The sequence below is a fragment of the Sarcophilus harrisii genome, chromosome 3, assembly GCF_902635505.1.
Source record: "Sarcophilus harrisii chromosome 3, mSarHar1.11, whole genome shotgun sequence".
Classification (NCBI taxonomy): domain Eukaryota; kingdom Metazoa; phylum Chordata; class Mammalia; order Dasyuromorphia; family Dasyuridae; genus Sarcophilus; species Sarcophilus harrisii.
The window spans coordinates 523,672,370-523,699,474 of NC_045428.1; the positions used below are offsets into that span (position 1 = coordinate 523,672,370).

Below are 27,105 nucleotides of genomic sequence, written 5' to 3' on the forward strand. Positions count from 1 at the left end.
GCAGTTGGGAGATTAAAGCAGTAAGGGAGATTAAAAGGAAGCTTCCTGCCCCATCTCTCGCCCCAATGTCTAGTGCAAAAACAAAGGAAAGAGAAATACGCCTTAATATGGTGTCCAGTCCTCTCTGAGGTAAAGGCAATTAAAATGGCAGAATTCCTCCCCTTCCCTGTGGTTGATGGGAGTCTTAAGATACCTGCATACATCCATGGATTTATTGATTTGGAGGAGATGAGGAAAAGGAAATTAATCTCTCTTCTTACTGATTCTCCTCCCCCAAGTATTGATAAAATGGATCAGTGAGGGCTGGAGGGTAGATAGCAGTCGTGTAATAAGATTACTCTCTTGTACAAAATAGAAGCATGGTTATTCTAATCTCGAAACAATTTGCCCAGACTCCTTCTTTGGAGCAACCAAAGAGAAGGAAGGGGTCCATGTTCTTTTAAACTCTAGCTAGAATAAAGGAGGAAATGTAGTAGAAGATTAAGCATGAGGGAAAACTACATCCTAAAAATTTCAACTCTGACCTGAGGGACTTAATAGAAAGAAGAAGATCCCTCAGGACACATAAGGGTCTTTCTGGAAGGAGACAGTGGGAAGGGGTGGGTAATGCTTAGCAAACTTGCTTGGAAGATCAGAATTTAATCCTTTTTTCACTGAAGGTTTCTTTTTCTGCAATTTGTCCTAGCCCAAGGTGCTGTTGTTAATAATCATTTGGACACATGATGCCTTAGATCATTAGGCAGAACAAGAGCAAAACGATCAGTCTAGCAAACAATGAATGAGAACAGCCAGTCTTGCAGATTGTGACTGGAGAAATCTCTGGCCTAAGATGCATCCAGCCTGCCCCCAGAGAAACCAGGTGCTAGAGATGGTCTTCCACAAAAGCCATGCTTTCATTATACAATCCATCAAAAAACTCAGGGAAGGTCTAAGCAGGTCTTTTTGGCAACAAGCTGGCACAGAGCCTTGGAAAGAGAAAACAGGATGTTGTAGGTGGGACTCTATCCCAGGTCATTCGGGAGGGGGTGTATTTTTTTTTAAAAGAAATATATATTTTATTCTTAAAGTGCCAAACACACTGAGCTGAGTTGAGCATCAACTTGCTTCTTCTGGAGCACAGCTGAGGAAGCAGTTAAGTAAAGGTCAGGGGAAAAAGAGCAAAAGCTTTTCTTAGTACATAGTCTGTTGCCAAGGATGCTCTGAAGGGAACCACTGTTGAGAGGGGACCTTTATTTCATATTTCTCTTCTAGTGGTGCAGCCATTGACTCCAGGGAGAAAAATTCTGTTTCCCATTCAGGTTCTTCACATGTTAGACTGAAGAGAATCTGCTTGGAGGTCCCCAGGCTGGAAGGAAGAAAGCAGAAAGAAGACAGTTAACCCTGAACTGGGACCACCCTCTGTCACCATAGACCCTAAGAAACCTTTGACTTTCAACATTTCCTGGGAATATAACGATCATTTACCAAATGTGGGACTTTCCCAATGAGGAGACATTGTGGTCAAGGAAAGGGAGAATTATGGTGGTGGGAGAAGGAGGAACTCTGTTAGAGGTAGATCTTGAGCTGTTACTTAAAAAGAAAGGAAAAGCAATTGGAGATGCTGCTGCTTAGAAGACAGCATGTTCTCCAATGGAAAAATCACTGGAGTTGAAGAGGAGAAAACATATATAAAATTTCAGCTCAACGTCTGTTTCTGACGACAAGTAACTTGACTTCCTTCTGAGACTTAGTTTCTTCATTTACAAAATAGGATAATACTTATCTAGAGTGGTTAAAGAGCAAGCTGGGTTCAAGTCTTACCTCTGACACATGTGAGTTCTGTGACCTTGAAGGTAGTATTTAACCTCTCAGTGGCAGAGGAAGCTCACTGAGACCATATATATAGATAGATAGATAGATATAGATATAGATATAGATATAGATATAGATATAGATATAGATATAGATGGAATCTATGATTTTACTCATAGGGAACTTCTGATTGAGAGGACTTATATTTTTCTAAAAGTATATCTTACTGAAAAGTTGTTGATCTGCTTTGTTGGAGGGAACTTCCACACTGGGAGTTCCTAATACTGCTGAAATCACAAGTCTAGATTAAAAAAACAAATTCCCATTCCTTACCTCTCAAGCTGATTGTGAAAAAAAAACTCTGAAAACCATAAAAACAATAGGAACATAGGCTATTCTGTTTTTTTAAGGAAATTAGAGGAATTTATTTTATTTATATTTCCTGAGCTTAAATTTATTTATTTTAATACACATTGCTTTATGAATCAAGGGAGAGAAAAATTAGAACAAAAGGGAAAAACCATGGAAGAGAAAAAAAAAGAAAAAAGAAGTGAACATAGCATGTGTTGATTTACATTCAGTTTCCATAGTTCTTTTTCTGGATGTAGAAGGCATTTTCTGTACAAAATCTATTAGGATTGCTTTGGATTACTGAACCACTGAGAAGAACCAAGTCTTTCATTACTGATCATAGATTATTCTTAGTTATTATGTTAGGGTATCTAGCTCAGTGGATAGAATTCTGGGCCTGGAGTCAGGAAAATCTAAGTTCAAATTTGTCATCAGATACTTACTTTGCTGTGTGACCCTGAGCATGTCACTTAACCCTGTTTGCCTTAATTTCCTCATCTGTAAAATGAGTTAGAGAAGGAAATGGCAAACCACTCCAGTATCTTTGCCAAGAAAACCCCAAATAGGGTCACAAAGAATTATACAGAATTGAACAATAAGTCTTTTTCTTAAGTACTTACTCTTTTTCACTGGCTCTGGGCTTAAATTTTAAGGTATTGAAAGCACCCTCCACTGCCTTGGGCAAATAAATGGGATGCCTCTCCAGCCTCCTTTGAGTACTGATGGTCCTCCTCTCAATGTTCTTCCGAAGATGACTTTCCACTATCCGAATGGTATGAGAAGTGATGTCTTCAGAGTGTCTTCGAGGGGCTCGAAGGATCCAGTTGGAGTGCAAGCTGTGTTCCTGAGAGCTGGTTGCCACTGCAAGAAAGAGGGGATTGTCTACAAGATGGCATTCTAACCTGGCAAAGGTGAATCACAATGTAGGAACAAAAATACAGAAAGACAATAAAGGAAATAGCTGAAAGGTTTAAAATGTTTCCTGTTTGGGAACAAAAATGTATACCATTTATTGGTTACAAGGGGAGTGCTTCTATGGGAGAAGGAGGGAGTAGGTGGAAGATAACAAAAGGTGTCCAAAAAAAGGATAAATAAATATAAAAAAAAAATACATAGAACAAACACACAAATTCAAAAGGGTACAAAAACAAGGTGATTTTGTTGTTTAGTCATGTCCTACTCTTTGTGACTCTATGGACCATAGTACACCAATATTGTTAATGGGATTTTCTTGGCAAAGATATGGTTTGCCATTTCCTTCTCCAGTAAATTTCCTTTCTCCAGACAAACAGGATTAAGGCTCTTGCCCAGGGTCACCCAGTTAATAAATGTCTGAGGTTGGATTTGAACTCAGGTCTTTGTCACTCCAGGCCCTGTACTCTACCACCTAGCTGCCTGTTAAAACCTAATTAAACAATGTATCTTTTTAATAAACTGTATTAACAGAAGTTCATAGTTTCAGATACAATTCTCTTTTTTGTATTAGGAATATTTGTTACAAAGGTATGAGTCTCTCAGAAATATTTCCACCAAATTCTAAAAAATAGCAAACTCTTCTTCACATCTCAGCCTTAGAAAATCTAGGGAAGTTGCACTGTTTGGGAACATTTTACAGAATCCATTGGTGATCAAAATATCCTCCACATTGCCATGAAGGTCAGACCAGCAAGAACACAACAACAACAAAAATTTAATTCACTTTGGGCACTGGATATACTTCACAAGAATTGTGGAATAATCACACCAAATGTTACCATATCCGTAAATTAGTCTAGATTGAATAAAAACAGGAAAGACAGAAATGAAAGTAACCATTTAATTAGACCACGTTGGTAAATCATATTTCAAAGCTGTTCAAAGGTAAATAGTAATTTTAAAGTGAGTTCAATTTACCTACTCTCTTTTCTTAGAAAAAAACCAATAATATATCTTTTTGAGAGAGAAAAGATTCCCTCAATCTTTTCTGAGATTGGGTGGTAGGGGAGAGGAGTGGGGTGGTAATCCCTTTTTAAATCCAGATTCACCAGACATTGACCTGAACTTGGGAACTGTTTCTGTGGCAGCAGTAAGTAGTTTTAGGCTTGAAGACCTGAATTCAAATATGACCCTACACAGTTGAGAGTATTTATCTTGGGCAAGTCATTTAACCTCCATTCTTTGTGGAAAGAGGATAATAATATCATTGTCCTTCTGAGGTTGTAGTGAGAATCAAATGAGATATTTGTAGCTCCTTTATGACCATGCCTGGAATAGTAGGGCTTAATAAATACTTGTTTCCTTCCTCCCTTCTGTGTATACTATAGGTTCATGGTTTGAGTTCTCACTCTCATTTTAAAAATGAGGAAACTGAGGTTCAGAGATTATGACTTAATAGGAAGTGGCAAAATTGGAATTTGAAATGAGGCTCTCAAATCTTCAAATGCATGGTTCTTTTCCACTGTAATATACTACTTCTCATTCAAGTGAATGAATGATATAAAACTGTGAAAATGCAGGCAACATTGAGTCATTTAATAAACAAGAATTTATTAAGCACTGATTATGTACCAGGAACTGTGTTATATATATATATATATATATATATATATATATATATATATATATATATATATACAGACATGGAGCAATACAGCATCAGGACGAGCAGTCCCAAAAAAAATGTCCTTTAAAACAGGGGATGGTTTATTTTTTCCTTTGTACTCATACTACCTCAAACCTTAGTTTATTGTTGCTTAGTTAATGTTAAAATTGAATGGCAATGGAAGAAGGCTACAGAAGGGCTAGCTAGAATGGCAGATGAGAGACTTGATGTGAGTAGGGCTACCCCATTACTCCAGAGGGAAATGGCAGCATCAGGCTATAACTTAAACCAAGCCCTATTTGAATAATTCCTTTTTCATTTTATTGGCGCATTTACCATCAAAGTCAACATCTTCATTTGGGGGCTCAGCCACAGGAGCTCGGGCACATTTCTCTGTCTCCAGTTCAGCAATGATGGAATCGAAGAAAGCGATGGCTTCCACTACATCTGCATTCAATTGTGTGGCTTTCTTTGGTGCTATTTTCTGTAATACAGCAGTAAGAGATGAGAAGGTACTGAGCCACTATCATCCAAGATGTTAAGAAACAAATGTTTGCTGACTTGAATTGCTACTCAATTGAGCAATAAGTCTCAAACTGAAACAAATACTGAGTCTTCTATTTGAAAATTAATGGGGTTAAATTGAAGGATTTGTTTCAATAAACATTTGCTGGAGTAAAGGCAGGTATCATAGAACTACAATTCTACTAACTGAAGAATACCTATGCCTCAAGAAGAGAATGAGAAAGATACTTCAGAGCTCTTAGCTAAAAATAATAGCTAGTATTTATGTATAGACATACTTTTTTATTTCTCCTTGATTTATTGCCCCGATAGATATTAGATTTTTTTTGATGGTTTGTAGCAAACCTGCATCCAGCAAGTCTATCAATACCATATTTCCAACCATATGTGCTCACAGAATGTCTCTGTGTCACATTTTGGTAATTTTCATGATATTTCAAAATTTTTCATTATATCTATTATAATGACCTATAATCAGGAATCTCTGATGTTACAATTGTAATTGGTTTGAGGCATCATGAGCTACACATTGTATGTTCTGTATGTTCTGACTGCTCCATTGACCTGACAACCCAGCTTCTTTCCTTCTTTTCAGTCCTCCCTATTCCCTGAGACACTTTATTATTGAAATTAAGCCAATTAATAACACTGCAATGAGCTAGCAAACTTCATTGTTTTCATATTTTAAGAAATTGACACAACCATCCCAACTTTCAGCAACCACTGCTCTGATCAATCAGCAGCCACAAAAATAAGAGCAAGATCCTCCACCCGCCAAAAATTAAAATTCACCAAAGGCACAGGTGATGGTTAGCATTTTTAGCAATTTTTGTTAAGATATGTACAATTTTTAGACATAATACTATTGCACACTTAACCAACTATAACATAGTGTATATATAACTTTTATATGCACTGGGAAACCAAAAAATTTATGTGGTTCACTTTATTTTGATATTTGCTTTATTGTGGTGGTCTTGAACAAAACTCATAATATCTCTGAGCCATACTTGTAGGGCTTTAAGATTTGCAATGTGCTGTCATATTTGAATTTTCATTGATCTTTGTTTGTGATTTACTAGTCCTGCCTAATAAACAATTTTAGTTGCCCTTGGGCACTTGCCATATGACTCCTCAACAAAGTGACAGTTTATGTCTTTAAATGATGTCATTTCTTTTATATATACTGTTTTACAAGATTATATAATGATCAACTGTGTTGGACTTAGCTCTTCTCAACACTGCAGCAATTCAAGATATTTCCAAATGCAATACTTGGGATGGAAAATACCATCTTCATCCAGAGAGAGAACTATGGAGACTGAATGTGGATCAAAGCATAATATTTGCACTTTTTGTTTGTTTGCTTTCTTTATCATAGTTTTTTTCCCTTTTGGTCTGATTTTTCTTGCACAGCATGACAAATATAGAAATATATTTACAAGGATCACACATATTTAACCTATATTACATTAATTGCTGTCTTGGGGATGGAGGAAGGTAAATGAAGGAGGGAAAATTTGGAACACAAAGTTTTACAAAAATGAATTTTGAAAACTGTCTTTACATGTATTTGGAAAAATAAAATACTATGAAGGGAAAAAATGGCATACTCTTTTAGGCAATTCTTGTTACATGTCCCCCTAGATTAATCTCTACAATATCTCTTGGACTTTTTCCCTTTCAGATAGCTATAAAGGAAGTTGGAAGTTTTCCTTGGTGTTTTAAATGGACTCTCATTATATTCCATCTAAGTTACCATTATTACTGAAAAAAAAGGAAAGGAGTTATTTTGCAACAGTAACAACAACAAAAAGTAGCTAAGAAAAAGAGCATTACAAAGTTAGTATTGAAGTCATATGATATTAGAGCTAGATTTGGAGTAAAAAATTCTGAGTTGATTCTGCAATTCTAACCCCTGAAGATCAAATCTCTGAAATTGGCATAATATTTGTATTATCTATCTAAAATGTTATTGTAAAAATCAAATAATACATAAAAAGTACCTTGTAGGAGATAACATTTCAACATATTTCAGGTGATCTGTGATTTTATTGATGTGAGCAACCCCTTACTAATGCAGAATGAAATCCCTTCACACCTTAATAGACAAGATGTAGTAAAGCATTGGGGTAGATAGCATAGGACAGAATACTAGATCTGGAGTCAGGAAGACATTTTCCTAAGTTCAAATCAATTCTCAGACAATTACTAGTAGTATAATCCTGGGCAAGTCACTTAACTCAGTTTCCTCATCTGTAAAATAAGCTGGAGAATGAAATGGCAAATTGCTTAGCATCCTTGCCAAGAAATATTCCAAAAGTGCTCATGAAGTTTCAGAAATGACTGAACAACACTGTAGAATTATGTAGTAAAATGGAATGGTGGACTTAGGGGTCAAGAAAACTTGAAGACAGATCTTGCCTGTGATACTTTCTAATTGTATGCTCACCAACAAGTCATTTAATCTTGCTAAACCTTGGTTTTCTCAACTATAAAATGGGAATGATAGTAGTACCTACCTTGTGGGCTTGTTGCAAGATTCAAATGACATAATATATGCAAATTATTTGATAGACTTTAAGCATTATATAGGTTTAAGTTATTATAAACATCATGAGCTGCTGTTCCTGAAAGTCATTATCTTATAGGCAGCCTCCTAGTGACTAGCTTCTACAGATTCAATTAAGCTTATCCTCAAGACATTGATACTAACAAATACTCTATAAATTTGAGTTCTTGTTATTGAATTGGTTGAGGTAATAGAAGAAAGAAAAAGAGATAAGACTTTTAATGGCTTTTCAGGAAAGAAGTAAAATATTAGAATACCACCATGGGGGAGTAAAATAATTTTAGTTGCTAAGGGCAAAAGTCACCAGTTTCTCCAGCTCCCTCCCAGTCCTTTTTAGGCTAGCTCTTGAATTGTCTTCCTTGGTAACCAGAGACATTATAAGCATTGAAAAGAATCTGCTTACCCCAGTTCCCTTGCAGTTTCATTAAGTCATCCCTTGCTGGGATGACTGGAATAGAACCAACCTAGTGACCCAGAAGTATGATAGGATTTAAAATGAAAGTTTAGCCTTACTTGAATAAGAAAAAAAGAAAAAAAGAGTTGGAGTAGCAGCAGGGGGGAAAGGAGTTTGAAAAACAAACTTACAAGTCTAAAAGTTCTTCTGGCCAGCTGGCTGGATGCAGTTGGCCAGGACCTGAAATCACAAAAGAGCTAAATAGCCCTTGTTGCTATGCAATACAAAAACTATCAGACTCTCCCCTAATGGGGGAAAAGTTCAAGCAGCAGTTGGTCATAGAAAACATAGAGATACCTAGAAAAGAACAATGTGGAAGAAAGAATAGAACAGCAGAGGATCTAATTCAATGGGGACCCTCAGAGGGCATTGGTGGCTTTCCCTGGAATATGGTTCTTCTCCCACTGGTTTTATGATAACCTGTGGGAAAATATGCCTTCTATGGTAATGGGAAGAGGACTCTTTCTTGTAAGATCCTACTACGTTATTTAATAAAAGTATTTTGGTTTAAGTTAATGGGCCCTCTGGTTGGCTAATAAAATAAATGTTTCAGTGGGGGCTCATGTGCTATAATTTTGAATGATAATTTATTTACCCATTCCCACAAAAGATCTTAAACTCAGGCAACCTTTAGGGAACACCAGGGCCTCACCAATGATAATACATAATTATATATTGCTTTAAAATTTACAAAGAATATGTATATATATATATTAAAGATAAATATGTAAATATAAAAAAATAAAAAAATAAAATAAAATAAAATTTACAAAGAACTTATTTCACATCAACCCTTGAGGTAGCTGGCATTATCTTTATGTACTAGGAGTCAAATGAAGTGCTCATGGTTGTCCAATTTGTAGTAGATCCAAGAGTCTAACAAAGTCTTTTAATTCTGAAACTGGAACTCTTTCTATTATGCCTCCTAACCTCTTAATGTCATAAGAGTTATAGCAATGCATTATGGATAAGCTATAATAAAAGGCAGAAATAATAGTAATAATAATAAATAAATTCTTATCTCCTAAATAAGAGCCTCTCTATAAGCTCTGTCCCTCACACATGTCCAAATATATGAAATTTGTATTTCTATGGAATGATTTTAAATAGGTTGGGTTTTTTTCTTTTATATTTGTAGAATATGCTCTTGGATTTGGAGCACAACTTATCATTTCCTTTGTCATAAGAAAACAAAGAAAACTCTTTAAAAATATATTTACAGGCATCTAAATCTCTTTAGGTAAATTGAAACTTGTTTTAAAAAATCTACCCGCAATTTCACACAAAAGGGGTAATTTGGATAGATTCCCTCCTCAACCAAGTCATTTCCTAAGCATGTTTCATTGAATCATGAAACAGGAATAACAGTCTTTTGAGACATTTTTATTAGAAAACGGGGAGAGAGGAGTAAAATCATCTAAACACTCCAGGTTTTAAAAGTCAGTGGTGGCTTTAAGTAGTAAGCCTATTCAAAGTCACTAGTTCTCATTTGCTATATCTGGCATTCAATTATAACTGTGTTTCTGAACTTACATCATAGATTATAGAGCTTGAGAGCCAGAAGGGGACCTCAATATGACTCCTTAAATGAAGTAATGACTTGCCCAAGAGCCAGAGCCAAGACTAACCCGCAGGCAAGGTGTGCTGGAGCCACCTCAAACTTGCCAGTGAGAGCCAACTGTTAAATTTTCATTGAGAAAGAACATTTACATTTCGAAATCAGCAAAATATACAAATAAGAGTTTGGTTTATTATTGTGAACATTGCCTTGAGTAGACTTGAGACATAGATGGAAAAAAAGTGGAAATAATATGGATTAAATTTTAAAATGGGTCATCCATACTTTGCTGTCCCCCCAAAGCCAGATGTTAAACATTTGCCAATCCCCGAACCCATCTCCTGATTTTGTCTTTGTTCATTCCTTATATTTGCTCTAAGCATTTCTTTATACTAAAAAATTTTTGCTTTAATTACATTGAAATATTACAGTTTCAGTTAAGAGATAGAAAAGTCTATAAGGATAAAGCATACAGAGGGAAACATAATATGAACTACTTAGGCTGACCCCACAGTCAGCCTTATTTGTAATTTGTCTGTAATTTCTTGCAATTCTAAAAAGTCTCTGATACACATGTACTTAAAAAAGATATCTCAATCAAGATAGAGAAAACTTGCCTCTGGCGCTTAACTGGCTGTGAGACCCAGGGCAAGTAATTGAAACACTCTGTCTCAGTTTACTAATGCAAAAAATAGGAATAACAATACCCTTTCTCTTCCAAGTTTGTTGTAATGATTACGGTGCTGTCTCATAATCATTACATTGATTATACTGATGTCATAATCATTATTACATTGATCATGGCAATGTCATAATCATTAAATTGATTGTGGTGATTTCATAGCCATCACATTGATCATGGTGACATCATAACCATTGCATTGATTATGGTGATGTCATAAGCATTGCATTATGATCATGATGTTATAATCATTTCAACTAACCTGGGAATGAGTGGCTATTGCTATCCCCATTTTAGAGATGAGGAAACTGAGACAGAAAATGTTTCAATTACTTGGCCAGGTCACACAGCCAATAAGATTTGAATTCAGGTCTTCCTGACTCTGGCTCCAACACAATATCCTTTGTACCATTTCTCTATTTTGACTGAGATATCTTCTTTAAACACATGTTAAGAGTTGTCCTTTATCAGAGACTTCCCAGCACATTTTGGTCCTCTGAGAACAAAAAAGTAAATTGTAGTGATTAATTGGGATAATATATGGAAATGCCACAAACCTCAAGGTGCTATATAAATGATAGCTCTCAGAATTATTACTCTTGCCTCCAAAGTATTCCATTTTGCTCTATAGGATCACAATTAGAGGTAGCTTACTCTCAGAGGGAAAGGCAGCTGGGTGGTACAGTGGATAGAGCTTGGAATCAGAAGACTCATCTTCCTGAGTTCAAATCTGACCTCAGATACTTACTTAGCTGTATGATATTGGAAAAGTCACTTAATCCCTGTTTGCCTCAGTTTCCTAATCTGTAAAATGGTTGGAGAAGGAAATGGCAAATTAGTATTTCTGTCAAGAAAATCCCAAATGGGATCGCGAAGAGCCAGACACGACTGAATAATGGCCGGACAACAAATCCTCAAAAGATCATTATGAAGCGCTTATAAGGCATTTGGCCAACCTTAAAGCTCTATATAAATGTTAGCACTATTATAGTAGAAGTTGAGTTAGAAGAGACTTCAGAATTGAGCTAATCCAACTCCTTACTGATGATGGAAATGCAGCTAGGGAGTTTAAGTGACTTACTCAACATCACACAAACAGGCAACACCAAAGTTTGTATTTGAATCCAAGTCTTCTGATCACAGAAACAGGGTTTCATAGAAACCCTGCTGCCTTCATCCAGGTGGTTTGCCAATTAACCTTCCACTTGACTTGGTCTATTCATCTTCAAATGACTGGAAAGTTTGACATTGCAATTCAACTCAAAACAGTCTGAATATATTACCTTGTTTCAACCAAACCGGGCATTTTAACATTTAAAGAAAATAAGCATTGATCTCTTACTTTTAGAAGACTCCACAAAAGAAACGAAACATTGACTATTTACACCATTGGGCAGAAGTTACTATTGTTTCTCTGGATTCTTGTTTTGGGGGAGTCAGTATGACTTGTCCAGGATCACAGAGCTAATAAGTGTTAAGTGTCTGCAGCTGGATTTGAACTCAGCTTCTCCCGACTTCAGGATTCTATTCATTGAAATCTAGATGCCTTGTATTTCTCTGAATTCTTATAAATCTCTTGTAAGTCATCTGGAACTATCCCTGAGGAGATATCTTTCTTTGCATGTAAATTTATGACTAAAAATAATCATGATTGGATCATTGTTCCACCTTCACATCTCAGCTGGGATTTACAACCTATTTTGCAGCATCCTTGGTGCTCTCAAAAGTTTGCCAGCCTGATCTCAAAACTGCAGCCCAGTCTTTTGTTCCAAACATAGGAACTTTTTACTGGCTTTCAAAACTCATTGACTCTAAACCTGTAGGTTTCAGGAAATCTCAAAGAAGCTTCAGCTTCTTCTTCCTTCGCACTATGTATCTGGTACTCCTCCAGCCACACCTGGACACTTCGACAAATAAACTCATGAGTTGACCTCAGACTGCTTTTCTGGGGCTTCTTCAGAAACTTCTGATGTGCTATTCATCCCTTTATCATAATAAACTTCATTTCTTTTGGAAGACCATTTGAATTCTGATTGTGACTGAAAAAAGTGAAAAATGGGCAATAATACACCATTAACTGAACATTATTTATGCCTGACCAATCTGAATACCTAGGGACCAAGACTTCATTATTCAGAGATCAGTCCTTCCCATAGAAAGATCTCCTCTTATAAGCTGGTCATATTTCTTACCCTTCTTGGCCAAATGCATTAAGTTCAACCAATTTATTAGTCATTGAAAGTATTACATCCATAGCAGGATCTCTCCCTCTATTAGAGGCATTTTGGTGGCATTGGTTAGTGTTGAACATGGATGCAAGAAGACTTGAGTTGTAATCCTGCTTATTAGGTGTGTGACTTTGCCTCCTCACAGCCTCAGTTTCCCCATCTCTAAAGTGGGAATTGCTATATTTTTTTAATCACACACTAGCTTCTCAGATTAATCATGAGATGCAAATGAAATAGTGTATAGAAAACACTGCAAAGTTTAAAGCACTGTATAAATGCTGGTTGTAATTACTATAAGACAGTTGCAGTAGGGAAGCAAGACCACAGGATCCTGAGTCTGCTGTTTATTAGTTTTGGGACCATGGGCAAAACCACTTCCTTTCTCTGGGACTCAGTTTCCTTATTGTAAATTGAAAGCATTGGATTAGATGCTCTTTCAAGAGCCTTCTAGCTATAAATCCTATAATTATAATAGCTTTAAGTTATTAAAACAAACCACTTCTCATACATACTCTCAGAGCAGCTTAGAAACACAGTGGGTAGAGTGCCAGCCCTGGAATCAGGAGGACCACGGTTCAAATTCTCAGGCACTGGATGTATGATCCTGGGCAAGATACTTAAGTTTATTTGTCCATTTGTAAAATAAACTGGAGAAGGACGTGGCAGACCACTTTAATGCTTAGAAAATTCCAAATGGGGTCATGAAAAGTCAGATATAATTGAAAAGCTATCAAGCAATAACAACATGTATTGTGTATGCATATGCATATATATATATAATTTGTATATGTATTCATATGTCCATATACACACATATGTGTGCATTCATCTGAATTTCAAAGTAAATCTGTATTTATGTAGTTAGTATGTATTTTTATTTTATGTATTTAGTATGGGAGGTGCTATGGATATGTTGTTCCCATTTTTCAAAGAGTTGAAATAACTTGCTAATCTCATTTGGGTGTTCTTTATTGGAGTTGAGATTTAATTCGGGCCTTCCAAATCCTTATATTTCTCTTTCCTGACCATCCCCAGCTGACTTCAGTATAGGTCATTCTTCCTCCTGAGCTATACTCCTGCATTTGTCCTAGTTAACTGTATTCCTTTGTTCTGGCACCTTCGCCCTGCTTCCTCAGGGATTTGAACTCTTCTTATTTCAATAACTCTGTTTCCCTTCTTTCTCCAATCTGTTTTTTATCTGAAAAAAACTCACATTTACATAGTGCTTAAAGTTTTCCTAAATACTCGCCCCACAAGGACCCATGAGGTAGTTTGCTATTATTGTCCTCATCTTACAGATGAGGAAACTGGGGCTTAAAGAACCTAGTGATTTTATGGTGATCACATGTAAGTCACAGTAAGTGCTAAAGGTGAGATTCGAACCTGAATCTCTGCCTCCTGAGTCTAATGTACTCCTCATCTAACTTTCAGGAATTCTATTCATTATCCAGTTCAGTGATGAAATATCAAACCAGAGAATTATGTTATTCAAGGCACATCATTTTCCACCTCCAAGACAGTAATTCTAGGTTGTGTCTTTAGGCTTTCCAAGTCTCACCTAGTTGGATTCAAAGCTGAACCTTTCCTGTTATGACCATGACAACCCAAACAAATTTTGCTTGACTATACTTCTTTGTTACAAGGAAGAACTTCTTATGTAGGGGTGGAGAAGGGTGGGGTGGAGGAATAAATAATAATGAAGAGGTTATGATCATGATGCATTTAAGGGAATACTATAAAAACACATGAAAAGCAGAGAGATATTTGGGAAGATGGGAAACATATAGATAGAGCAATGTTGACAGCACCATGTGGCATTATTATATTAAAAGGAATAATCCATGGATTTGAGATTTCTTATATAATCACTATTTTCTGAACTTTTGTGTATGGAAATGTTCATGTTTGTTGGTAAATTTCTAATTCATAATCAAAACTATTTAAAGGGGAAAAAACTATTGAACCCTGGCTAATTAGTGTCTATATGTGGATTGTTCATTTGCTTCCAAAGTTGGCTGACTGTAAAGAATGGAATAAATAATCTCTTCCTTCTGACATGTCCTAAGTAAGTGTTCAGCTTTTTCACCCCACAATTATCCCCTCTGCTAGCCTATTCCTTTGCACCTTTGTGCCTATTAGTTTTGGGATTCCTTCTAACTTACATCAGACCACCATCAAAGAAACATGTAACAAAGTCTTCATAATGTCAAGTAGAGAGTCTTTGTTCTTACTGGGATAAAGAACATTTTCAGGGAAAAGAGATGATAAGAGTGAAGTGACATTGAAGGATAAAGTAACAGAGAGAGATAGAGACCAGAACAAGTGTGGAACCTGGGAACAGAAAGTAGTGGGCCAATTCAGAACTGGAGGGGCCTCAGAGCTAAAAGCTTGTGGACTTGTCCTAATGGAATGCTTAGTGCAGTTTTATTAGCTTAAAATGATTAGTTTTAATCCAACACAAATAAAATTAAAACTTAGGTTTAACTATTAATTTTTAGTGCACTTTTAAGCTATTACACTATTAAAGTCGCAATAACCCTTTTGGGGACAGGCTGTATATAGCCTAAAGAAAAAAAGGAAGGAGAAGGTGCTTTGTTCTGTTTTCACAATAAAAAATGGCCCTAGAGTCAAGACCCTTGGATCCAATGACTGCAAGAATAAAAATGAGTTCAAATTCAGTCTCAGATATGAATACTCAGATAGCTGTGTGATCTTGGGCAAATCACTTAATCAATATCTGACTAACTATCTTCTATTGTAAAATGAGAATACTAATATTACCTGTCTCTCACCTTTGGGGTGAGGATTTCGAATGAGATAATATTTATAAAGTGCTTATCATAGTATCTAGCACATAGTAGATACTATGTAAATGTTAACTGTTATTATTGTTGTTGTTGTTGTTGTTAAGGCCTGGGAAGGATGCTTCATACATATACAGTGTTCCTGTATATAACCTGAACTTTGGTTCCCTTAGAATTTTTCTGTGGCCACATAGTTAAAGGACTATTCTACTCTATGGCATCTATTTTTTAGATCTTGATACCTTATTTTTGGAATTTACTGTGGTGGAATAAAGATTGTCCTATACTTGATGAATATATATATATATAACATACATGATATTTTACTTTGAAGGTTATATGAAATCTGAAAAATGTTTATGTCTGCATCTCTGGGAACTTAGATACTAATTATATCCTGGCTATGTTAGCCAAAAAGAGGTATGGGATTTGAGGGATTATCCTCTAAGACTGAACGTTATGAGCCTACTTTTTAGTATTTCAATAAATGGGTTATATACAAATAAAGAGACTGAGGTACAGAAAGAGAAGACTTAGCCAAGATCAAATGATCAGTAAAAGTCAGGCGTTTGAATGACATAAAGCTAGAATTTAGCATTCTAGTCCACAGATTTTATACATGCAGACAAAGAAACTGAGATAGAGAAAGAACCTTGCCTAAGATCAGGACTAGGCTGAAAATTTAGGTCTTGCAATGCCTTTCTCAGGACTCCTGTCACTATATAACAGATCTCTCTTATACAGAAGTTGTCAAGGTGCTTCAGTAACTAAACTCCTCTAGATGGATGAGGTCCAAGGCAGGATTGGCCTATATTGAATTCACCTTTACAACCAAAACCATGGGGAGTTTCCAGTGTCCATCCAAGATAATGCTTCTCAATCAATCTTGCCTTTTCTCTTGGGCATTTTTCCCTCTTATCTGGACCGTTGCTACAGGTTTATCTCTTCATTAAACCCAGAAACCTGAATTCCATCAGCAGGCTTATTAGTGTCACATTGAGCGAAGGGACTGTGTTCCATGACGCAATGACACTTTTGTGCAACCCTACAGGCAGCTCTAAATAGAATGGACTTTTTTCCTGCAGTATCACATTTCAGACTCTTGTCCAATTTGCTGTTCACACTCAGCCCTCAGCAGTTTTCAAAACTGCCCCCTTTCAAGCTTTTACCCAACTCCCCTCCATGGGTCTGTATTTAGTTATTTCTTTTCACACATGTAATAATATGCAGCTTTCCAAACCAAAGCCCACTGGGTTTCTTGCCCAGATTTCTAATCTCTATTGGACTGTTTTATATCCTTTTCCTAAGTTTACTCTTTGAATCTCAGAACTCTGGGATCTTCCCTTCTTCAAGGTGATGAGAAAACTTTAGTCAGACCACCAGATATACCTCACAGGGGGCATTTAATGCATCTACAAGATCAGGTTTAGAGCTACAAAAGACTAGAGGCAACCCTGTACAAACAACTACCTTCATGCCAATCAAACTGCCAAAAAACTATTTTAAAGGACTAGAAAAAATAATAACAGAATTCATCTGAAAGAACAAAAGGTCTAAAATATCAATATGAGAAAAAATGCAAAGGAAGGTAGCCTAGCAGTACCAGACATAAAACTGTATTATAAAGCAGGGATCATCAAAAACCATCTGGTACTAAGAAATAGAGTCATATATAAATCAGTGGAATAGGTTAGGCACTCAAGACAAGTAATCAGTGCCTATAATAATCTACTGTTTGATAAACTCATCTTTGAGGTAAAAGCACACTATTTCACAAGAATTGCTGAGAAAATCAAAATGGTATGGCAGAAACTAGGCATAGAAAACATCTTACACTCTATAATAAGATAAGGTCAAAAATGGATTTCTAATTTAGACATAAAGAGTGATATTATATGCAAATTAGGAAAGCAAGGGATAGTTTACCTATAATGTCTTTGAAGAAAGGAGGAATTCATGACTAAACAAGAAATAAAGAACATTAAGAAATGCAAAATGAATGACTTTGATTACATTAAATTTAAAAAGGTTTTGCATAAACAGAAACAATGCAGCAATGTTCACTTCTTTTTCTTTTTTTTTTTTTAATCTCTCCCATGGTTTTCTCCTTCTGCTCTGATTTTTCTCTCCCAACATAATTCATAAAACAATGTGCATTAAAAATAAATATTTTTAAATAAGGAAGAGCAGTATCACAATGGGTTCTGTATCCAAAAGAAATCATAAAAGAGGGGAAAGGACCCACATATACAAAAATGTTTGTGGAAGTTCTTTGTATAGTGGCAAGGAATGGATACTCATCAATTGGAGAATGGCTGAATAAGTTATGGTATATTAATATAAGGGAATACTATTGTTCTATAGGAAATGATGAGCAAGCTGATTTCAGAAAAACCTGGAAAGGCTTATATGAACTGATGCTGAATGAAATGAACAGAACCAGGATAACATTGCACAAAGTAACAGTAAGATTATATGATAATCAGCTTAATATGATAATCAAGACTTGACTCTTGTCAGCAATGCAGTGATCCAATGCAATTCCAATAGACTTAGAATAGATAATGCCATCCACATCCAAAGATAGAACTATAGAGACTAAATGTAAATCGAAACATGCTATTTTCACCTCTTTGTTTGCTTTTTTTACTCATGGTTTTTCCATTTTGTTCTGCTTTTTCTTTCACAACATGACTAATATGGAAATAGGTTTAAAACAAGTATACATGTATAAACTATATCAGATTGCTTACTGTACTGGGGAAGAGGGAGATAAGGGAGGAAGAAAGAAAAAAATGGAACTCAAAATCTTAAAAAAATAAATGTTGAAAACAATCTTTATATATAATTGGGGAAAAATAAAATACTATTTAAAATTTTTAAACAAACCACAAATCTAAACAATTACCTCATTTTACAAATAAGGAAACTGAAGCCAGAGGGAGAGTGGCTTGCTTACACATGGCAATTTCGGTCTTCTAATTTCATCCTTGAGCTCTTTCTGCTACCACACTCTGCATTGTTCTGAATGTTTGCAAAAGGCTCATTGTGGTATTCCTTTGTGATTCCTTAAATTCTACTACCTAACCTCATTACTTATCTGGTAAAACATTTTTTTAAATATATAAGTCCATAATTTTTCTTTTCTTCCTTTTTTTTTGAGGCAATTGAGGTTAAGGACTTGCCAAAGGTCACACAGCTACTAATTGTCAAGTGTCTGAGACTAGGGTCTTCCTGACTCCAGGGCAAATGCTATGTCTATTGTACCATCTTGCTGCCCCTCATGCTTTGTATTTTCATGTTTTTCTCATCATTTACAAATTGTCTTTCATAAAAAATCACTGAATCAAATTAGAAAGATCTGTGTTCCAAGTCCTACTTCTGTTCCTGTAATAGCTGATCCCAAATAAGTCAATTAACTCTTAAATATCTTCCCAGTTGATCTTTTATGAAAATGGGTTGCTGATAAATTGATGAGTTGCATCAGTTGAAGGAACTTGCACACCAAGAATATTCTTTATCAATGAACTCATAAATATGGATCAAAAACAAAAATACACACACATCCATATATATATATACTTCTGTAGCATGTGTGTATGTGTGTGTACTATCCACATATATACCATATATTATACTATATGTAATACATTTCATATATGGTAAGAGCTTCTTAAACTTTTTTCCATTTGTGACCCCTTACATGGGTATATAAAATAGCTATACAAATCAAACATTTATCAATAATAAATCATAAAGAATTTTATTTTAAAACAGTTCTTTGGTGTATATATATATATATAATTTTACCATTTATTAAAGATAAAAGCAAATGTGCATATTAGTGAGATGAATGTGCTTCTCTATTTTTACATAAAGAATTAAACCTTGATAGAATATTTGCTACTGCAGGATGTAGAGCATTCAGAGACCTTTTACTGTTACCAAATTTTTCACAACTCCCATGTATGTTTATGTGATGTCATATGGAATTGTAATCCACAATTTAAAAAGCTTTGATAACATGGTATATAAGGGGCAGCTAGATAGTGCAGTTCTGGGCATAGAGTCAAGAAGACTCATGTTCCTCAGTTCGAATCAGTCTCAGGAACTTACAAGTTGTGTGATCCTGGGCAAGTCACTTAACCCTGTTTACTTCAGTTTCTTCATCTATAAAAGAAGCTGGAGGAAGAAATGTTAAACCTGTCTACTTTCTTTACCAAGAAAACTCCAAATGACATCACTAAGAGTCAGACCAAACTCAAATGATTGAACAAAAACATGTGATATATACTATATATGGCAGTATATAGTCAAATATTGTAATATACATGTATATACATATAAGCTATAGGTTTATGTGTGAATATATAATATATGTATAGATATACCTATATATAATAGAGTATACTACACAGTACACATATAAACATTATAGATTATATATATAATATATGTATCTTATGTGTGTATGCACATATAAAATATATACACATACACTATATGGTCAACTATATGGTTTGTACATCTATAGTATATAGGCACATATACATATTCTATAGATATATGTGTATATATGTATACATGCATGTGTATATACACATAAATATGTTTATGAAATTTGGGCAAAACAAAGATGAACAGATGTCTAGGAGATATTATAATCTTCATGGCTAGAAGAAAAACTCACAATGATAAAATCAAGAATTTGTTAAATATTTAAGTATATACAGTTTCCCAAAAGTCTTAGTGTAGTTTAAATATTTAATAACTTGAAACTACACAAAGGCTTTTGGGATACCCTCTATATGCATATTCCCTATCAGAGGGGTTACCAGGTGGTTCTGGATGATCTCGTTGAGAATACATCACTACTTTAAAATATTTTCCAATCAACACATGCCAAACATTTTAAATGTAAATACAAGGACTATGAGAAGTCAGAGAATTAATCAAAATTGGATAGAAATAATCAGGGAAAGCTTTCTGAAAAAGATGAGTTTTGAAAGAAGTAATGAACTGATGGAGAGAAAATTGCTTGTCATATATCTTTCAGGAAATAGAAAAGAGGGGAAAAAAATCTTCTCACTCCCTTCAACAATTTAATCAGATTTTTTTTCCCAGAAAAAGGGGAGATGATGCCAGTTATCAGTGCTGTAATTTGTTTCCCCAGAAGCAAAAATAAAGAGAAGGAAAAGGAGCAATGGTGTAACTGCTGGAATGACCATAAGGTAAATGCTAATGATTTTATAGTCCTTGGGTAAGTGGAGTGGCCTTCCTACAGAACTATCCCACGGTATCCATCTTTATGATTTGCATGGAGTAAACTTTGAGAAAAAATATTGCTCATCGACTAACTCAATCACATGAGAGAAAGGCAAAGAATGGAATCATGCTGGCTAAACAAATCAAGTTTAAAGAGTCTGGAACAAAACATTCTTGGCAGGAATTCCTTGGTTATTAAAGAAATAGTAATAAAGTAGATACCCATTGATTGTGGGAATGGCTAAAAAGTTGTGATATATGAATGTATTGAAATATTATTGCGAAAGAAGAAATGACAAATATGAGAAATTCCAAAAGACATGGGAAGATCTGTCTGAATTGAAGCAGAATGAAATTAAAAGAACCCAGAAAATGATATATGCCCAGTGACAAAAATAACATAAAGATAAAGAGAAATAAAATGAAAATGAACCATCTGTAATTATGGTGAGCTATCTTGTTTCCAAAGAAGGGATTGGAAAGAACATCCCTCTGTTTCCTTAAAGAGGGGTTTGAAATATTGTAAATAACATCACCTAAGTCTGTGCGGATTGAATTTTCCCTAGTTTATTTTTCTTTGGCTTGTTGGTGGACGCTTGGTGAGAAGAATGCTTAAAAATTATCATGACATAAAAGCAAAAAGCATCAATGATATGTTAATCCATCAGTAAGGTAGATGAAGCCTTTTCCTTCCTTATTTCTCATATGCAACATGGTATAACCCATAGCAGATGGCCACTTGGACAATATCATTTAAAATAAGGAATTTTGAAGGAAGGAAGGGAGGGAGGAAGGGAAGGAGGAAAGGAAGGAGGGAAGGAAAGGGAGGGAGGAAAGGAAAGAGGGAAGGAAAGAGAGGGAGGGAGGGAGGGAAGTGAGGGAAAAGAGGGAAGGAGGGAGGGAGAGAGGGAGGGAAAGAGGAAGGAAAGGAGGGAGGGAAAGGAGGGAAGGAGGGAGGAAGGGAGGGAGGGAGGGAATGGAGAGAGTGAGAGAAGGGAGGGAGAGGAGGGAGGGAGGGAAAGGAAGGAAGGAAGGGTGGGGGAAGGAAGGGAGAGAGAGAAAGGAGGGAAAGAAGGGAGGGGGAGGGAAAGGAAGGAGAGAAAGGAGGGAAGGAAGGGAGGGGGAGGGAAAGGAAGGAGAGAAAGGAGGGAAGGAAGGGAGAGGGAAGGAAGGGAGGGAAAGAAAGGAGAGAAGGAAGGGTGGGGAGGGAAAGGAAGGAGAGAAAGGAGGGAAGGAAGGGAGGGGGAGGGAAAGGAAGGAGAAAAAGGAGGGAAGGAAGGGAGCAGGGAGGGAAGGGAGGGAAAGAAAGGAGGGAAGGAAGGAGGAAAGGAAGGAAGGAGAGAGGGAAGAAAGGAGGGAAGGTAGGAAGGGAAAGGAGGGAGGGAGGGAGACAGGGAGGAAAAGGAAGGGAGGGAGGGAGGAAAGAAAGGAAAGAGAAGGGAGGCAAGGAAAGAAGCAGATGGGGAGAAAGGGAAAGAGGACAGAAAGAGGAGGGAGGAAAATGGAGAGGAAGAAAGGGAGAGAAGTAGGGCTGTAAAAAAATGAATGAATGAATTACCTCAAGTTCTCATTTAGTTTCTTTGTGGTAATCCTTTTTTCAAGAAATCAATACCCTCAAGACCCTCAGATATCTTAGCAATATCCCTTGCTAAGACAAGTGCAGTTACATGGAACAATGCATAGAGCACTAAATGTGGAGACAGAAAATCTAGAATTTAGATTCAGTCTTAGACACTTATCAGCTATGTGATCTTAAGTAAGTCACTTTACCTGTTTGCCTCAATTTCCTCAACTGTAAAATATGTAATATTTTATATAATGTAAATAATGTGAAATAATAGTACCTATCTCTCAGGGTTGTTGTAAGGATCAAATGATATATTTGTAAGGCTCTTAGCAAAGTGACTGACACTTAATTGATCCCTAATAAACATCTATTTTCTTCCTTCCTTCTTCCCTCCTTCCCTCTCCTTCTCCTTTCCTTTCTCTTTTTTCCCTTTCTTCCTTCCTTTCTTCCTTCCCTTTTTTCTCTCCTTCCTTTTCCCTCCTTTCCTCCTTAACCTCTCTCCCTCCTTCCCTCTCTTCCTCCCTCCCTTCCTTCCTTTCTCCCTCCTTCCTTCCTTCCTTCCTTCTTTCCTTCCTTCCGTCCTTCCTTCCTTCCTTCCTTCCTTCCTTCTTGTTTCAGAACTGTACTAATTCATTCCCTGAATTGTGACCTATTGATTTAAAGGTCCATTTTCTTAGGGATCCTGAAAGTTTAATTAATTAATTAGAGAATTTAAAAATTCATTAATGAATTATTACTCTCAGATGATGTCAATATACTTTCAGATGACTTCATACTAAATACCACTTTTTCTCCATTCCTGGCATTTCATTCTCATACATTCTCAAAGGTCATTATTACCTCTGCTTTGAATGCATTCTCTCTTCATCTGCATTATTCAGAACCCTTGTCTTCCTTCTAGACTCAGCTTGAGTCTTAAGATAGGTTTTTAAAAATTATATTTACGTGTCCAAGTCACAAGACTATAAATTTTTTGAAAACAAGAAACATTTCATTTTTTAATCTTTTTTATATCTGATGTCTTATGTCCAGTGCTTGGCTCATAGTGAATACTTAATTAATGTTTCTTTAACTGAATTACATTTAACCCCTAAACTGAAACTCCTTCTCCTCAGCCAGGTGCAAAAACCTAAAGTAATAATATTTGGTATAACATATACTGAATTGTTCATAAAGTCACTTTTGTCCATTTGTTTACAAGTCACCAGCCATTTTACAAAATATGCAATTGCCCCAGTGATCCTAATATTGGGAATATCTCCGCCCCCCCCCCAAGGAAATAACCTTAAAAGAAAAAAAACTTTTTTAAAAACTATATTATTTGCAATAGTGGAAAAACTGGAAGTAGTTTAAATGTTCAACTGTTAAGGAATAGATGGATTGGAGTTAGGGTGAGGGAGAACATGGCACACCAACATGAAGGTGACTCTCCACGCAATGCTACAAAAACTAAGAATGTGTAGAAATAAGAAAAGTACAAAATGGAGTAATGCCATATGAAAAAAAATCAGAACCAACGTGCCATAATTTTTTTTAAATGTGTTTTCCAGTCAAATACCACACCCAGAAAAGGAATATAGTATATGTGCAAGTATGTGTAGATATATAGAGAATCCTAAGAATCAGAAAGAAAAATAAATTTGATAAGTTGGAATTGCTATGTGCATGTTTGAATATATCTTTTGTTGTAAAATTGAACAGACATCAAATCAATTTTTTGGCAAAATATGCAGGCATACAGTTTCCATAACTACTGCATGTTATTATTCTCTCTGAAACACTGAGGGATGCCAGTGTCAAATGTTCCAAGAGAACTATCACCATATTGTTTATCCTTTACAATGTACTCATCCATGCACTATTTTGTATTGTAATTATTTGTATAAGTTGATTGTAAGTTCCACGAGGGAAGGGATTCCATTTTATGCTAGCTTTTTATCTCACCCAGAGTTTTCAACATAGTTCATTCTTAATAAATATTTTAATTAAATGGTATTGAATCTTTGACAGGTAGGAAATTCCTCCTCAGAATCTGTGACCTTGATTTACTCATTCAGAAATCCTTTCTAAAATAGTTATAGACCAAGAACCTCAGGCCATTGACAGAGCACTAAGTAACAGAATCTGCTAATGAATCTAGAAAAGAATGGTGATAAAATAATGCACTCAACAGAATTAATCCTGATTCAAAATTTTTTGGTCCCCTATTATTTGCAAAGATCTAAACTTGGCATAATGCATGACTTAATGATGATTAAGATAGGGCTCAATACCAAATAGTTTACAATCTAGAAAAGAAAATGAGACAAGTAGCTACTACTAAGCAGTTAACATAATTCAGTTCAACAAACATTTATTAAACATCTATTGCTACATGCAAGATATTGTGTTACAAACTGGGAACAAAATAATTAAATAATGACATTTTTTTCTGATCTCCAGAAGTTCATTATCTAAAAAGGTCTTACAAGGAACATCATGAAACACAAACTACCTCCTCTGCAATCTTTGGTCCCTAAAAGCTGCTTCTCAACAGACAACTGATATTGAGGAAAGGGAGATCATTTCTGGAGGACTTCCAAAGTTTCCAAAGTTCACTCCATTCCCCAGATGTTCCTGTATATGGGCAAATTTGTATACCCTTAACATGTCCCTACTTCTATCTATTTCCCTTCAAAAGGACAGAAGAATGAGAGAAAAAGGAAGAAGGGAATTCATTCTGGGCAATATATTGATATCTATCATCATTGACAATACTAATCAATTGCAATCAATTTTTTCAGGAAAGGAAATTGTTGGATCATAGCTCAGGAGCCAAAATAGCTTTCTGAGTCTGTATAGTCAAATCTTACCACTTTACAGAAGAGGAAACTGAATGAAATTCAATGAAATTGAGTAAATTTCCCAATGTTACAAAGTTAGCCCCAGAAGTATGATGGTCCTTAGACTCTAAAGTGGATTTTTTCCCTTATAACATGGTACAGCTATAATGCTAGAGCAAGTATGGCATCCCAGGAGAATACAGAAAGTAATCCTCCTTCTTCTTGTACAAGTGCCAAAGGACCTACTGGCCTCTTTTCAGAGTCCTCAAATCATTCATTGAACTGTTCATCTTTGGATCTAAATACAGACAGTTTAAATTAGTCAGACTTACCCACAACACCTGAGTTTTGGCAGTCAGTCAATCAGCTATTCAACATTCATTAAGTGTTCACTGTGTGTACAATATTGTAGGGGGTTACAGACAAAGTAGAAAATACAAAAACTGCCCCAGAGTGGTTTTTAGTTTAATCACTGAGATGAAAGAAATGAAAATGCAAAATAATATACAATAATAGGATTCAAATCCACACATATGATCAGTTTCAAGTCTACAAAATTGAATATATGAGTGCTGAAAGAGGTGATACAATAGAAGCCATGTAGTCTAGAATCTCTTTTATTCTCTATATGCTCATAAAATGGGGATACTAACACCTGCACTAACTATCAAGAATTTTGTAAGGGCAAAATAAAACAAAGTTTATGAAGGCCATCTTTAACAAAACAGAAAAGTGGATAAATTCAAGGCACCTTAAGAATTATTGATATATTCTAAACTTGAATTCTCTCTCCTCTCAGTACTGACTCTGGGATGCTGTGTGAGTCACTGACTATCTCTGTGTCTATGAAAATAACATCAAAACACCTGAATTAAAGAAAAGGGCTGAAGTTAACACTCTACCTTGGTTTGTATCATCACAAATATGTCTGATTTTATCTGAATTTTTATTTCTCATATGAATGTCAGATATTATGTAGATGCAGTTATCAGTCTTGCTCCTCCAGTATTAAAAAATAACGATGATTGTAACCCTCATTCCTTAGGTTGGGGAAAAGGAAATGAGATGTTCTGAGGAATAATTGATAAGTATTTAGAAATTAAGAAAGTAAATAGAGAAAATGAACAATACTAGAGAAAATTATGCTAGACAATTGGAAAGAGTCTTATCTACCTACCATGATGATGCAGTTGTGCTTACCTTATGTTCCTTAAGAGGTAATGGGGCAAAAGGTTTTTTCCCTCCCTTGGAAGATTTGGAAGAAGTTGAAGAAATCCCATGGCTGCGACTAGCCTTCAGTTCATTGAGGCTATTGAGATATTTTTTCCTCAAGGCTAACAGGTCCTGTAAGTATTGTAAGCAGTCCTGAGTCCGGCAGTAGGTCCATGCTTGGTCCTCTTCATTCTGCTGGTAGTACATGGTGGTATCAATACTGGTGGTACTTTTGTATTTTTTTAAGGACTCACTGAATTTCTCCCCATTGCCTCCTACTACGTACACAGAGCTACTGCGGATCAGTCTTACAGTTGAGCTGGTTCCATCATAATATGGGCTTTCATCAGTCAGGGACTTTCTCTGGGTATTGGAGTGAAAGATGGAATGAATCTTTCTAAACATGGTGTGCTGCTTCCCTCTCTTGGTGACTCCTAGATGTCTCCCCTTCAGCCACTTGGTCTAAACTGGGGCAAGGTGGTCAACTTCCATACCTCCTGCCTTTTACCAGAAAGTAGAAAGCCTCATGAGCCTCAGCATATAAAAACTTTGTCAAGTAGTTGGCTGGAGCACGTGTCAGACATGAAATATTTATATTTAATAACTAACGACAGTATAAAGAATATGAAAGCACAAAGCAGTGCCCAATAAGTGTCAAAGAAGACCTAAACATTTTTTGTAGTTTCAAAGAGA

The 27,105-nt window shown here is 35.8% G+C and overlaps 1 protein-coding gene across 1 annotated transcript; it reads right to left on the reverse strand.

Moving 5' to 3' along the window:
• Positions 1 to 1,170: 1,170 nt before the first annotated feature.
• Positions 1,171 to 26,817, reverse strand: C3H13orf42 (chromosome 3 C13orf42 homolog). Its single transcript, XM_023499639.1, has 4 exons — positions 26,401 to 26,817; positions 5,060 to 5,207; positions 2,763 to 3,003; positions 1,171 to 1,345 (listed from the first exon to the last, which is right to left on the reverse strand). The coding sequence occupies exons 1-4, from the start codon at positions 26,815 to 26,817 to the stop codon at positions 1,171 to 1,173; spliced, it is 981 nt and encodes a 326-aa protein (XP_023355407.1).
• Positions 26,818 to 27,105: the final 288 nt, after the last annotated feature.

What these genes read in the sequence shown, in the direction of transcription:
- C3H13orf42 (XM_023499639.1), bottom strand. Translation starts at nt 26,817, where the DNA reads ATGTTTAGAAAGATTCATTCCATCTTTCACTCCAATACCCAGAGAAAG. An exon ending in TACCTCTTAAGGAACATAAG is followed by an intron (nt 5,208 to 26,400) that starts GTAAGCACAACT and finishes GCTGTATTACAG; the next exon opens with AAAATAGCACCAAAGAAAGC. An exon ending in TGAAGATGTTGACTTTGATG is followed by an intron (nt 3,004 to 5,059) that starts GTAAATGCGCCA and finishes TCTTTCTTGCAG; the next exon opens with TGGCAACCAGCTCTCAGGAA.